The sequence below is a fragment of the Protomyctophum parallelum genome (assembly GCF_964188405.1).
Source record: "Protomyctophum parallelum genome assembly, chromosome: 6".
Lineage (NCBI taxonomy): Eukaryota > Metazoa > Chordata > Actinopteri > Myctophiformes > Myctophidae > Protomyctophum > Protomyctophum parallelum.
The window spans coordinates 10,557,755-10,573,884 of NC_139701.1; the positions used below are offsets into that span (position 1 = coordinate 10,557,755).

The 16,130-nt window shown below is 45.9% G+C and overlaps 1 protein-coding gene across 12 annotated transcripts in view; it reads right to left on the bottom strand.

Moving 5' to 3' along the window:
• Positions 1-16,130, bottom strand: part of mcf2l2 (MCF.2 cell line derived transforming sequence-like 2) — a gene marked incomplete at its 3' end in the record, with an annotated part of 133,596 nt that overhangs the window by 42,541 nt on the left and 74,925 nt on the right. For all 12 annotated transcript variants that reach the window (XM_083767700.1, XM_083767695.1, XM_083767694.1 and 9 more), the window contains 2 exons: positions 8,323-8,389; positions 3,905-4,020 (listed from right to left, as the gene is read on the bottom strand). In XM_083767700.1, the coding sequence (XP_083623826.1) occupies positions 3,905-4,020; positions 8,323-8,389 (183 nt within the window). The remainder of the gene's footprint in view (positions 1-3,904; positions 4,021-8,322; positions 8,390-16,130) is intronic.

Sequence of the window (16,130 nt, forward strand, 5' to 3'; positions counted from 1 at the left end):
AGTATCTGCACGTGTGCATAGTTACATGAATGTGCCGTTTGTGCATGTACAGTATGAGACCAAGATCATTATGGAACAGACGCATGCACGCACGCACGCACGCACGCACGCACGCACCGCACGCACCGCACGCACAGTAACCCTACACCAGCTATGAACTGTGATCGTAAGGCAGCCATGATACATGACCTACATGCATTGTACGTACAGGACAATAGTTTTCTATCACAGGACGCTGACGCCTGGGAACCATGCGGAGACGATGTACTATATATCGTATGCTGCGCTGCGGTCAGGACCTGCATGCAGAAGTAGCCTGCCTACGGGACAACACTGCTCATAGGAGGCTGCTGTTGCCTCGGATATGTGACAACAACACGCTGCCTCGGAGATATAAAGCCGATACGGTGCACTGTATAATGTATGATGCAGTACGGCTGTGCAAAACAATGCACTGCATTATGTATGATGTATCCGTCTATGGGGATCTCTCCCCCAGGTGCCACTATGAAGTGGAGGTTTAGGTCCAGAGATTGATAGATTGACTGGTGATTTGTCGAGGCAGTACAACTCATGGGACCGGCTTAACCCATTCTGGGCGGGAACCCCATAGTCTACGTGCCAGCCCATAGAGTCCTATTGTGAACATGTTGAGTACACCAAAGTTTTATGTTAGAAATGTTGAGTATGGGTCCCCAGCATGTAGAAACTGCCAGATGCTAACTTGCATAATGTTAAGCAATTTTCATAATTGGCATAATATACCATTAACAACCTATAGAAGGCAAAAAAGTTTAAAAAAAATCATCATGCTTTATGTAGCATGTGGCATGTCAATCTAGGGGGCTTCCATGATGCTGAATCCATTCCAAGCATTAGTTTAAAAAAAAAAAAAAAAAAAAACACTCATTGGGCTAAAAACGGCCATAGCCACTCAACATATGCAAGTTAGCAAGTTAGCATCCGGCAGTTTCTACATGCTGGGGACCCATACTCAACATTTCTAACATAAAACCTTGGTGTACTCAACATGTCCGGGTTCACATTCTGGCAAGTGGACTATTATGCTTTAGCTATTGAAAAATAGCAGATCTACAAGCTCAAACAAGCTTGTAGATCTGAAAAAATCTTTGAATATATATTCTTATTCAAACGTTTTTAACTCAAATCTGTGCTGCTGGGGGGTCCGTGGAACAACAAATCTTCAGATGGGGGTCGGCGGCCAATTACATATATTTTTGGGGGTCCTTGACATGAAAAGTTATGAGAACGACTGACATAGAAACATGGATTTTTATTTATTTTTGGAAGACATCATTTGTAGAATGGTCCTCAGGCCTAAATGGCTTAATACAACAGCATCGCCGGCCAGGTCCAAAGAGAGTCTCAATGATGGTTCCAAAGAGAAGCAACTTCAGCTTATTTTTTTCTCATATTGTTGCTGTCTGTCTAGACCTGAATAATTGATATAGACTATCCTTTGGGATTGCTTCCATCTCACCTGCTGCACCAAACTAGAGAAAATCTAATTCATACGCTGCCACTCACTGAAAATAACAGATTACAGCTAACAATGTGAGACGATGCGTACAAAAAACTTGAGTATTCGTAATAGTAAGTAAGTAAGACAGTACAGTACAGTACAGTACAGTACAGTACAGTACAGTACAGTACAGTACAGTACAGTACAGTACAGTACAGTACAGTACAGTACAGTACAGTACAGTACAGTACAGTACAGTACAGTACAGTACAGTACAGTACAGTACAGTACAGTACAGTACAGTAGCCGTGTGAACGGTTACCAAGCCATGTGGCCCATAGGGGCAGGAGCCTATCTCCTGTTGCTGTAGTAGCACCAGGCAGGTTGAAGTACAAGTGCATCCCCCAGCCATGACGTACTATTACACCGCCTGGACATAGCGCTAGTACGTCGCAGGGACTTGCGCCAAGTCCAGCCCTTGATGCTATTTAGGGCCAAGCCGGGAGGCATTGGGTCCCGTTTTTTTGTACTTTTTTGTACTGTCGGGAGGCCGGGGTTGGGATGCCGGGGTTTGATCCCCCCCCGGCCGGATCGCTGGGGGATTCTCAGGCCGGGCAACACTCTAACCACTAAGGCCACTGAGCTGGTCTGCAGCAGTACAGCTTGGTAAAAACATTCTAACCACTAAGGCCACTGAGCTGGTCTGCAGCAGTGCAGCTTGGTAAAAACATTCTAACCACTAAGGCCACTGAGCTGGTCTGCAGCAGTGCAGCTTGGTTAAAAAAAAGAAAAAACACTGTGTAGATATACTTTAGTCCGACACATTCCGCTGGAGAACAGAACAGCAGCATTATTACTAAATCTTGAACACACACAGTTTAACCCCTTATCTAATCGGGCAAGCTGGGAGATCTCAGATAGGGGAGTATTTACTGGTGGTGGTGGTGGGAGGTGGTTACACACACATACAAAGCATGGTATTTGTGTAGTGTTCCCCACGGGGCATTCATTCCTAACTATTAGGAGCAGTGTGTGCAGCAGCCCCACGGGGCGCTCCGCTCAGGGACATTTCATCCACCGAGCACAGAGTAGGAGCCGCAGGTCCAACCGACCGACCGGGGACCTCCGGGTTCAGGTCCAACCGACCGACCGGGGACCTCCGGGTTCAGGTCCAACCGACCGACCGGGACCCTCCGGGTTCCCACACGACTGCTCCACCTCCGGAGACACTGAAGCCCCAGCACATTCTTACGTTCACACCATGGAGTTTCCATGTCTGCTTATTATAAGTGCCGTTGGGCGTGTTTTTCTGTATAGTCGCTTCTAAATATTGCGGTTTTATGGGGCTTGTTTCTAGTATAGTTGCTTATGTAGGCTTGTGTCCAAATGTTGTTTTGAACCAGTGATTCTCACACATTTCTAAAGAAGAAGATATTTTGAGCCAGGGACCCTGCATACCAGATTTGTGTCGTTAAAATGTTTCAAAAAATATTCCACATTTGCCACATTTTTTCCAATATTTGTTTTGTTGAAAATAGCAGATCTACAAGCTCACATGCGACGCGTTGTGGGCTTGTAGATCTGCTATTTCCAAGAGCCTAGTGCAGTTGCTTCTTCTGGGCTTGTTTTCATAGACCTGGTTGCTTATTTGAGTTATTTCTCCCACAAAATATGGCAAAACTGTCGACCACCCAAAAACTGCCACTAATGCCAACTAACTGCCAACTGATCTACGTACATACTGTAGATCAGCCTTTGTACTATTGACAACTGAGAGGCTGTTCAGGGCATTGTGTGTTATCACAATAGCGGCACATAATGACAAAGGTTTGAATTAAAACATTTCAACAATATGGAAAATCAACCACTTCTTATTATAAAAGCATAATAGATGTCATGTCACTGTGCGATGTCATCACTTGTGTTGTATGTATGACATACACAGCGTGTGTGTGTGTATGTGTGTGTGTGTGTGTGTGTGTGTGTGTGCGTGCGTGCGTGCGTGCGTGCGTGCGTGCGTGCGTGCGTGCGTGCGTGCGTGCGTGCGTGCGTGCGTGCGTGCGTGCGTGCGTGCGTGAAAGGATGAAGATATCCTGAAAGGATAAGATTGATGACATAGGAGAATTACAAGCAGCAGAACCAGTCTTGATCTTGCTCAGAGAGGTCCTCAGGCATTAGTTAAGGATCATTGCGGGAACTGATAAGACTTCAATGCATTCCTTCATACAGATCATTTCTCTTCTGCAAAAGTTAGAAAGTCAAGTTGTGACATGAAACTCTTTGCAGCTGATTTTTTTTTTTTTTTTAACCCCCGGGGGAAATTTGAAGGCCTGACACCACGTCATGTCTGTCCTAAACCTGACATCAATCTCATTAGTTGTGTATCTGTAAAACGGTATGTGGCAGCCATGGGTGTCGTACTTATTGTGGAACTCATAGATCTCTGGCAGGTTTCCAAACAGCACGTCTCTCTTGTTCTCCAGCGAGGGGGGGATGAGATGGCTGAGCTCAGAGTTATCCAGCTCTGCAAAATAACCCTGGGGAGAGAGAGAAGAGAGATAAGTGCAGGGAGCGAGGCGGGCACGGCGCAAGATAGAGAAACGGCCAAAAGGGAGAGGGGAATAATGCCTAATTTATGCATCGTCGTATCATAATGGCATCGTGGACTGAAAATAGCTGATCTGTAAGCTTACAACGCGTCACATCTGCAACGTGCCGTGAGCTTATAGATCGGCTATTTTCGGTCCACGACGACGTCCCCCTCGTAGAATGAAGTATAAATCAGGCATCGGAGGGAGAGACACGGAAGGAGAGGGGTAGCAGAGGGGTAGCAGAGGGGTAGGAAAGGGGTAGCAGAGGGGTAGCAGAGGGGTAGCAGAGGGGTAGCAGAGGGGTAGGAGAGGGGTAGCAGAGGGGTAGGAGAGGGGTAGCAGAGGGGTAGCAGAGGGCAGAGGGGTAGCAGAGGGGTAGCAGAGGGGTAGGAGAGGGGTAGCAGAGGGGTAGGAGAGGGGTAGCAGAGGGGTAGGAGAGGGGTAGCAGAGGGGTAGCAGAAGGGTAGGAGAGGGGTAGCAGAGGGGTAGGAGAGGGGTAGCAGAGGGGTAGCAGAAGGGTAGCAGAGGGGTAGCAGAGGGGTAGCAGAGGGGTAGGAGAGGAGTAGCAGAGGGGTAGCAGAGGGGTAGGAGAGGGGTAGCAGAAGGGTAGCAGAGGGGTAGCAGAAGGGTAGCAGAGGGGTAGCAGAGGGGTAGCAGAAGGGTAGCAGAGGGGTAGCAGAGGGGTAGCAGAGGGTAGCAGAGGGGTAGCAGAGGGGTAGCAGAAGGGTAGCAGAGGGGTAGCAGAGGGGTAGGAGAGGAGTAGCAGAGGGGTAGCAGAGGGGTAGCAGAGGGGTAGCAGAGGGGTAGGAGAGGAGTAGCAGAGGGGTAGCAGAGGGGTAGCAGAGGGGTAGGAGAAGGGTAGCAGAGGGGTAGCAGAGGGGTAGGAGAGGAGTAGCAGAGGGGTAGCAGAGGAGTAGCAGAGGGGTAGCAGAGGGGTAGCAGAGGGGTAGGAGAGGAGTAGCAGAGGGGTAGCAGAGGGGTAGCAGAGGGGTAGCAGAGGGGTAGGAGAGGAGTAGCAGAGGGGTAGCAGAGGGGTAGCAGAGGGGTAGCAGAGGGGTAGCAGAGGGGTAGGAGAGGAGTAGCAGAGGGGTAGCAGAGGGGTAGCAGAGGGGTAGCAGAGGAGTAGCAGAGGGGTAGCAGAGGGGTAGCAGAGGGGTAGGAGAGGGGTAGCAGAGGGGTAGCAGAGGGGTAGCAGAGGGGTAGGAGAGGGGTAGCAGAGGGGTAGGAGAGGGGTAGCAGAGGGGTAGGAGAGGGGTAGCAGAGGGGTAGCAGAAGGGTAGCAGAGGGGTAGCAGAGGGGTAGCAGAGGGGTAGCAGAGGGGTAGCAGAGGGGTAGCAGAGGGGTAGGAGAGGAGTAGCAGAGGGGTAGCAGAGGGGTAGGAGAGGAGTAGCAGAGGGGTAGCAGAGGGGTAGCAGAGGGGTAGCAGAGGGGTAGGAGAGGAGTAGCAGAGGGGTAGCAGAGGGGTAGGAGAGGAGTAGCAGAGGGGTAGCAGAGGGGTAGCAGAGGGGTAGGAGAGGAGTAGCAGAGGGGTAGCAGAGGGGTAGCAGAGGGGTAGCAGAGGGGTAGGAGAGGAGTAGCAGAGGGGTAGCAGAGGGGTAGCAGAGGGGTAGCAGAGGGGTAGGAGAGGAGTAGCAGAGGGGTAGCAGAGGGGTAGCAGAGGGGTAGCAGAGGGGTAGGAGAGGAGTAGCAGAGGGGTAGCAGAGGGGTAGCAGAGGGGTAGGAGAGGAGTAGCAGAGGGGTAGGAGAGGGGTAGCAGAGGGGTAGCAGAGGGGTAGCAGAGGGGTAGCAGAGGAGTAGCAGAGGGGTAGCAGAGGGGTAGCAGAGGGGTAGCAGAGGGGTAGCAGAGGGGTAGCAGAGGGGTAGGAGAGGAGTAGCAGAGGGGTAGGAGAGGGGTAGCAGAGGGGTAGCAGAGGGGTAGCAGAGGAGTAGCAGAGGGGTAGCAGAGGGGTAGCAGAGGGGTAGGAGAGGGGTAGCAGAGGGGTAGCAGAGGGGTAGCAGAGGAGTAGCAGAGGGGTAGCAGAGGGGTAGCAGAGGGGTAGCAGAGGGGTAGCAGAGGGGTAGCAGAGGGGTAGGAGAGGAGTAGCAGAGGGGTAGGAGAGGGGTAGCAGAGGGGTAGCAGAGGGGTAGCAGAGGAGTAGCAGAGGGGTAGCAGAGGGGTAGCAGAGGGGTAGGAGAGGGGTAGCAGAGGGGTAGCAGAGGGGTAGCAGAGGGGTAGCAGAGGGGTAGCAGAGGGGTAGCAGAGGGGTAGGAGAGGGGTAGCAGAGGGGTATGAGAGGGGTAGGAGAGGGGTAGCAGAGGGGTAGCAGAGGGGTATGAGAGGGGTAGCAGAGGGGTAGCAGAGGGGTAGCAGAGGGGTAGCAGAGGGGTAGCAGAGGGGTAGGAGAGGGGTAGCAGAGGGGTAGCAGAGGGGTAGCAGAGGAGTAGGAGAGGGGTAGCAGAGGGGTATGAGAGGGGTAGCAGAGGGGTAGGAGAGGGGTAGCAGAGCACGGCGGAGGAGAACAGGTGGAGAGATGATAGAGAACGAGGGGCTAAAAATGTGGGACGGTGCATTGAAAAAGAAGGCACATACCAGACTCTCAGTCATAAATGAAAAAGCCAGACAGCAGAACAGTCTCACTAATCATCCCCAATGCCTGGGTGGGTCTTGAAAACTGTCTGCAGCTCTGAGCCCTGTTAAATAAACTCAATAGACCCCCGTGTGAAAAAGACAGGCACCTGCAGGCAATAAGCATGAATTATGGAGTGCTATGCACTGATGGCGCACGTAATCCATTTCCTGTGATCAATACATCTATTTAGCAGGTGTGCAGTCGGTTAAACCTCTCTGTGGCCTCATCATAACCCAATAGAAAACTGTCATGCATATTCAACCCACCAGGAATATCGGGTTCAAATTAAGTTCACATTATGAGTAATTAGAATTTATGGTGATGTAGCTTGGGGTGATTTGTAATTTGCAAGATGCAATGTTCCTACTAATGAATGGAAATCAATAGGGCTATTAATGTCTGGGATTCACCAACAGTGGCTTGGACTATAGAGCCTATTCTTATTAAGAATATCCCCAGGCTAAATCTCAGCAGTTTTAAAATATGGATATAATGACATATTTTGCCTTAATCTAATGAGCCCCATGATTGAGCAACGTGGTGTGCGTGGTGTGCGTGGTATTTAGCCATTTTTAGAAGAAAAAATTAAAATATGGGTTTAATTACTTAGTATAAAAAGAAATGTCAATGTATTTTAAATAGTTACTGTATCGATTTCAAATCATTGAATCGGATCGGATCGCCATAATGAACCAATAGAGGGTATGCGCGTGACATCATCATCATACCAGGAAGTCATGCGGGAACGCCCACTGAGTGGCAAAAAACTACTTTCTGGCCTTGACAGCCCCATACATCCAAACAGAAAAGTCCTATTTCATTGCATGAAATGACTTTAAACAACATTAAATTGACTTTGCCACTCAATTTGCCACTCGATCTGCCATTCACTATATGCATGCGCATACCCTCTATATCGTCCATGTATCATATCGTCAACCATGTATTGTGATACGTATCGTATCGTTGTTATGTATCGTTACACCCCTACTTCGTTTGGAATAACTGCTGTACTGGTATGTGCCTCTTTGTTGGCGTGTCAATAATGTGCACATACAAGTCTTTCATGTACTATTTAGTCCTTCAAAGAAGTTAGGAGAGTGTGAGTGGTTATTGGTGCATTCCTCGTGCGTAAACACACACAGTACACAGAAAAGTAATGTCCCAGATGAGAAAATTAGAACAGTAACACTGTAAATGTCCACATTAAATCTCTTGATTTATTATGGCCAGTCAATGAACCTTCAGCCTCCAGGAGCATCAACAGCAAGGCTTGTGTTAGCTTCGTGCATTATTGTATGAAAGTTATCAATTTTCTCTTCAGTAGTAGCTTTGCGTGTTTGTGTGTGCACCACATTCGTCATGACTTGATGGGCTGAACCCCACTCGTGACGTCATGTGGCAGCCAAGTCTATGGACTTTGTTTGCTTTAAACAGTCATGTAGCAGCTACACTTGACACGAGTGTGCTTCTTTATTTTTTAAGTAAGACCGGTCATAGAGGTCATAAGAGGCGTTTGCACACTGGACACGTTTTTCGGAAAACCGATGGAGAAACGCAGCTAGAAATCCGATCGTGCTCGGTGTGTGGGGCCCTTTAGTGTCCTTTTTAGATAACAACAGCCAGGGATATACTGTACCTCCATGATGCTCTGCAACTCCTCCACATACAGCCGTTCTGTTTCGATCAGCTCCGTCATGATATGTCTGGGAAGACAGAGAAGAGACAAGGGGGGGAGAGTTATGATGATATGTCTGGAAAGACAGAGAAGAGACAAGGGGGGAGAGTTATGGAGACAAACAGGGATGTATGGGAACAGAGGCAGGTTCTGAATGATGAAGAACTAGAACTGCACTCTGTTGAGTGCATACTTGCTTGTTGCACACTAGTAGGCCATAAATGGCCAACTAGTGCGCAAGCAGAGCGCGCAAGTACTTTCGACCGCTGTAAACGGTCAAATCTCAGTATATCTGTGAAGGAACGTTTGGAATGTATAATTATTAGGTGTAACTATTTGCTACCTACCTACTTTATGCATATAAACACCTAGTATTATTAAGTATGGTTCAAGTTTCTATCTATATAAGAAATACAGTTTTATCGATGTAGATATATTCTAGATCCCTTTTTAGTTTTTCAAAGAAAAATAAATCATTGATATTACGGCACTGTTTCTGACAGACACACACACACACGGACACACAGACATTGTTAGAATTATAGTATGATGATAGTATGATAATGTATCTAGATATTTCACTATATCACTTATTTTAGTTCAAAATAAATGCTGACCATCACAAAAGAAAAGTTTCTGCTTTTGGCCCACTTTAAGCCTGGCCCAACTGAGGTTCTTAGAATCATTATTTTGCTATTTCCTGACCCACCTACTTTAACAGCCAGTTAAAGTAATATCAAAGACATTTTTACAGGAGCACTACTGAGAGCAGCCTGACCGGACCAGCACTGTGTGGTGAAGACATGCAGACAAAGTCAAAATTGAGTTCCCAAAACCTGGACACTTATCTTCACCAGTCACAGACACACACACACACACACACACACACACACACACACACACACACACACACACACACACACACACACACACACACACACACACACACACACACACACACACACACACACACACACACACACACACACACACACACACACACACATACACACAGCCCCGGGCAAGCCACTACTATGTTTGAACCACTGCCTCTCTGGCTCTCAGGCAAATGGGTCTGGACAATTATACCATCCTGCACCAATACATTGGGGAACAGCTTATTTTCCAAGAGCTGTGGCCTCGATCACACACCCCTCCCTGCCCGCACGCACGCACAGACGCATAGTCATTATTTCATTCATGGCAGTGTCACTCTCTGCAACGTCCTGGGTGGGTTACACCCAGTAAATGGCGCGAGGAGATGCATCTCACTCAGAATATAATCTCAGCACACAGAATCACATATGATTGATGTCAAAGTTGTCCTCTTGGACCCAATGTAACAAATGTATAAATTATGCTATCATCAAGAGGACATTGGCCTGTGAGCCATTTAGATTAATTGTGCCATTAGCCCTCGTTTATCAATCTAAGAGACACCGGTGCAGATCCGAATGCAGAAATTGATCAACGTTGATGTAGGCCTTTACAAATTAGAATATTTTGACATGTTTTAAGTGAATATGTGGCTGCACATGTTGCGCATTCAAGGGGTAATGGCGGTGCGCAGAGGAGTTCTCCTTGTTCTCTCTTTGTTGTTGACCGGCAGTATGGATTACTTTTCAACACGACGACAAACGATCACAACAATTTAAGGTGGATTTTTGTGAAACGGACGTACATGCGAGACCGGGCGATGCTTCAAAGGTTAGTGTAAATCCCCACAGTGGCCCTTATATGACGGCAATCAATTATTCACCACAGGGAGAGCGTTAATTGCTAGTTGTGTCCAGACATGTCTGTATGGCACCACGAAACAAAAGAGAAGAAACCAGGCTGTGTCACACTTAGGAAATGAGAAAGAAGGAATATGAGAGCATGGCAAAAAGAAAACTGCAAAGCTGTCGCCTATTGGTCGGCTGTTATAAGCTGTCCACCTGTCCATGTACAGTACATCTAAGTCTGTGTACTTGAACTTGAGATACAGTGTGCTTGATATGTATTGTGTACTGCCTGTACTGTAGCATACTGTATGGATAGGCTACGAGAGACATCACAGCGCTAGTAAGGTCAGTCATGCTACATTAGTCATTATCATGTCACGTTTCTATGTCTCATATGTTGTTGTCACGTCATTATGATCCAGCACTATATAGGCTATGTTCCTGTTTGTGTAATAAACTTTGTGAACCTTTAGCGTGATACTGTCTCGTGTCGCGTTATTGTTCTCCCGGGCCTGCCGCCGCAGTCGCCGTACCAAAGGAAAACTTCAACTGGATTACAAGTAAGACGCGCAAACGCGGGAAGCGAACGCAGCTCGTAAATTGCAATAACAACAATTAGAATAAATTACTTACTTTTTTTTTCTTTTTAGTTAGTAATTTTTTTAAGTTTTCTACTGTGTGTGTGTGTGTGTGGTTGTTTGTGTGTGTGTGTGTGTGTGTGTGTGTGTGTGTGTGTGTGTGTGTGTGTGTGTGTGTGTGTGTGTGCTACAGCTGCGCCCTCTGGTGGCGGGCGGGTGGTGTCACAGCGGGACAGACAGACACACAGACAGACAGACAGATCTGCAGGGTCTCATAGTTAGTGCTCACTGTGTTCGCAATCACTGCGTTCGCAATCACACGTCACCCAGTCTGCACACACTATACCAGTCTGTCAGAACCAGACGAGGGTCCAGTTTAGAGATTGCAACAGTCGGCCTCAGTTAAACATGTCTGTTCTAAAACAAAATATCCTATAGTGTTCTCCCTGTTTTCTCGTTATTCCTTTTTTTGCTTTGGGTACCGAAAAGCAGATCCATTCATTGCCAAACCAAATGAATTAATTATTGTATATGTTAAGTACCGGTAGTTAGTTGAAGTGTACAAAAGGTCAGTATATACAGTATACTGTTCAATTGAGTGCAAAGGTTCTAGGGACTCTGGGGTACAATGGAGAGACCCATAGCGCTCAACTAATGTTCTTGTGACAACATAGACGTCTTTTTCAGCTGCGCGCCTGCGCTAGCCCCTCCTATGTCCAAACATTGAAGAGAAAAAAAAACAGGGGAGTTGCACCACATTTCGCAGTGCTTTCAGTTTCCGTCTATCTATAAATGCATAGACCTTTTTAGAGCATGGGAAAGGAAAGAAAAGTTCATGTTCACTATGTGTTCCCTGGGACGATAAAGCGGCTAAGTGGAAGTTGGGTCTGCAGGCACAAAGCCGTACAGGGGGGATTAACTGTCATTGAGGATGTTGGTTGGCGAGGGGGCACAGGGTGACCTCATCACCCACTTCCACTCTGTGGCGGACGAGAGGAAGAGGGGATGCAGGATCATTTTTGTACCCTGCCCAGCTCCTTGGAGATCGAGGCCTTTTGTCAGCCCACCCCGAACTGCGCTGACACACTGAAAAATTGGGCGAGTAGACGTCAAATTAATTTTTTGGATCACATGGGAGCCCGCTGCTCTTTTGGCAACACTACAGGTAGTAGATCTTGAGATTATATAATTGATGTGGGCATCCCATGACAGGTGGGCTGAGCTGATAACTGGGGCCCTGAGCCGTTTGGAATTGGTGTGGACTCAATTTATTCATTGTCCAGATATTATTGGAGATGGCGGAGAGGGGATACTGTCCTTGCACTAATTACCACATCCATGTTATTAAGCTCCATGCATAGCCAGTGAAAACTCCTGTCCTCATTCTTCCACGGAATCCTATAGGCCTTCTGGGTTAGGCCGGGTCAGAACCCATCAGGTGCTCTGTGTGCGTGCATTGCAATCTATATATTTCACAGGGACGCATAGGCTTGAATCCAGGCTGCTGGTACAGATGACAAAGAGCTGCGGGGACAGCAGTCCCCACTGGGGGACATATACCTACTGATGTTACACAGGGATCGGACACAGGATCCCTGTTTGCTCTCCGTCAGTTCAGGTCACAACAATGAGCCAGAGGGGGGCGTCTGGCTGGCACAGACATGTCAGCTAAGGTATTAAGCAGCTGGCAGAGCTTTAATGTGTCACAGGACGACATCAACAAAACATCTATTTTGGGGTTGTTATTGAGAGTGTTGTGCTGACATTGAATACATGTGGTATACAGTAGACTATAGAGCAGTGCTAAACCACGTTGGAAACTTTGTGAAATGTGTCCTCCTACAGAAGAGCGTCCCTTAGTAGAATACCCTTTCCCAACATAGCGGACTAATGAAATGTGATGGTAGTCATCTGGAAAGTTGGTCACTGTGTCTGTGAGTGATGTTGCTTCTCTAAATAATCTCCTTGTTTCACTCTCCAATTCCTCCGCTAAGCACTTAATCGCTTCCTTCTCTCTTAACGATTTACAGTAATGTAGGTAATTAGCGTAAGTATTGCTTTCTTTTTTTTGCGAAGAGGAAGTAAACAGGCTTCCAATTTCCAGTGTCCATGGACTTAATAGCCATGTAGCCACAGTTTCCATTTCATCATGGTCATTTGGCTGCTACGGCTAATTGGCTCAGTCCATAGGCGATTTTAGGCGGGGGAGGGGGGGGGGGGGGCTATAGTATGCTCCAAAATGAGTTTAAAAAAATCATATATAGTCTAGAAAAATAAGTAGCGGTACATATTTAGCTGTTTATATTCTATAACTTAGAACACCGCCATTGAGTTGTCACCGATGTGTACCCAGATATTGTAGGCTATTATTATACCCCCCTCCCCAAATGTGTTGTTACACATTGTTTGGTATTGTCACGGGGCAACCCGTGCCCTATAGAAGAAGACTCCACAATATAAAACTGATCATGACAAACACACACTGCACAGATGCTTCCATTAATTGACGGTCATCAAGCTCCTTGGAGGTGTGGCCATGTGTAGTATTATATAGGCTACCCTTATCTGTGTTGCCTAATTCTATTGTAATTGTTTTGTAATTTATTTGATGCCTTGAAATACATTCAGAGTCTGTTAAGGAAATGTGTAATTGTATAGTTAGTCTATCTCATGGGTTGTGTTTTACCTTGTTTGAGTAGATGGTCCAATTACTAATCATTGTGGGTGGGTCTCACCTGGTATTATAAGGGAGGCTGGAAATGTTGAGGAGAGATTGCTCAGTTGGCTTGAGACAGCAAAGAGACAACACCAAGGGAGAGCTGCCAGGGTCTTCAGGGAAGGCATAGCCTGTTTTCAGTGTCTTTAGTTCTTGGTTTGTTGTTTTTGTCTTTGTTAGTTATCAAGTGTTTATTTCTTACTTTTGGTTTTTGAAAGTGTATTGTGGCCAGTATCATTCGTGCAGTATTTTGTTTTGCCTCAGACCCAGGCTGTGACAATCCGTCATATGGGCTGTTCATCAGTTTTGGAGGTAAATAAATACAACAAAAGATGTACATTCTTGGACTGCGTCTATTCTTGGAGCCTTGACCGCTCGGCAACTCTTACAGGTGTATATATATATATATATATATGGCCCCCCTGCTGGGAGAGCACAAAATCGCCTATATGGTTCAGTCTGAGCAGACATGGTCAAAAGTGAGACCTTAAAAAACAAAACACACATCCTGCGTAGTTCAGTGCTTTGAGTACAGAGAGTATTCCATTAACACAATAAATGTTAAGAGGTTTAATTCCCACTGGAAGCATCCATTCTACAACTAACGGTACTTGTAAGGTGCTTTGTATAACAGTATATTAATTTTACAATACATCACCAGTTACCACTGCCAAACTGGGTGGGGGGGGGATAAGACCTGTGTGAAGTCATAAAACACACCATCCTGGTCAATGCAAACATTTCCAGATGTTAATGGTCCTTTTAATGTGGCCATTTGTATGAGTTCGGAGGTTGTGGGCTTTATGTGGCATCACGATGTGCCCACAGGGACGTGCTGAGAGCTTGTTTGAGGAGCGCTATCATTTTATAGGTCAATAAAGTCTCAAGTCAAACGCATCGGATGCTCCCCCATACGAGGAGCCGTCTGTCATATTCGGTGCCACACGAGAAAAAAAAGATATGGATTATTACGTCACACACTGCAGGGTCCGGCCCGGAGGGAGGGCATGAATGAGTGTGTGTGTGCATGGTGGAGGTGCACCCATTCGTTACCCTTTGTGTAAGTGTATATAAAAATGACTGATTTGGTAATACAGCCCATTTGATTTAGTGTGTGTGGCGTGTACGTGTGTATACTTGTACAGAATGTGTGTGGCGTATACTATACGGTATGTATGTAAGTAAGTGTACATACATACATACATACACGTAAATGTATGATTGCAAGTGATTTCATGGCACAAGTAATGCATGCGTTCATCGCATGCGCGTGTGAAAGCGTGTGGCACTGGCATCTTGACGCCGCATGTTCCGCGCAGGGAGAATGATGACTGATTGTTAAGATTGGTTTATGTCAAATTATCACAGATTCTGTTTAGATTAACAATACGTGGCCTAGTTCCCACCGAGCGCTCTACCGTCACTGTCACAGCTGTAGTTTACGACATTAAGCCATGGACTGCCCTGGGTGGTGCTTGACAAAGCCAATGCTGCCAAAGCAGAGAGAGAGAGAGAGAGAGAGAGAGAGAGAGAGGAGTAAGTATATGGAGTAAGTAAAGAAGAAAGAGGAGCGGAGGGGGACAAAGTGTTGAGAGAGAGAGGCAGCCAACCAGGCTGTAAGTGAACCACATTCTGCTAGAACTTTGTTTGAGCCAAGAATGTACACAGAAGCAGTGGCCGAGTTTTGCACGAGCACCTGACTATGTATGGTTGTTATCTGTAGCTGAGCCACGCACGCACGCACGCACGCACACAGCCACAATGTTGAGGTAATTGTGCTCTACTTGCAGTACGTACAATTTCCAATACTTTTACTTCTACTCCATTACATCTCAGATCCAAATATTGTACCTTTTACTGCCCTACATTATTTATGTGAAAACTTTTTACTTTGTAGATTTTGACTATTATTACAAAACGTCCATTAACCACATCAGCCCTATATACGTACATTTTTACATTTGAAAATAGCCGATCTACAAGCTCACAATGCAATGCACTGTGAGCTTTATAGGCTATTTTCACAGGAGATTCTGCATAATGAGTACTTTTACCGTTGGTAAAAAAATAAAAAAGTTTTATGCAAATTGTATGCACATTTATAATAATTATTAAAACAATAATAATAAATTTACATTTGGGGATATCTTTCACAATAACAAATAAAACATGTTCTAGACATTCTAATGATCACAAAAAATATATATGACAGGCATTGTAATTACTTTTATCAGGGTTAAAAGTCAAAGGTCAAATTTGTTCACAATGTACCTTCAGACCATAACAAAGTCACATACATATGCACAGTGGTGGAAAGTAACTAAATGCATTTACTTAAGTACTGCACTTAAGTACAATTTTGAGGAATTTGTACTTTACTTGAGTATTTACAATTTACGATACTTTCACTTCTACTACAAATGTTGTACTTTTATTCCACTACATTTATTTTAAAACTTTAGTTACTAGTTACTAATTTTGATTAGAAAACATCCATTAACCACTCCAGCCCTATATACATTTTGTCCATTTTGTCCATTTGATTTTGAAGTTGTGTAAATTTGTGCCTCTGTGGGGGGTATTTATATGCAAATATCATGACCAATGGCATTGCAAGACTAAACAATGAACATCAATGATGATGTTTAGGTGAAAAAATAACAGGAAAAATATATATATATTAATTAAGTAATTAATTAATATAAAAATGTTGACGAAAAGCTTGGGGCTTACAGGGTTAAGTAAATTTTC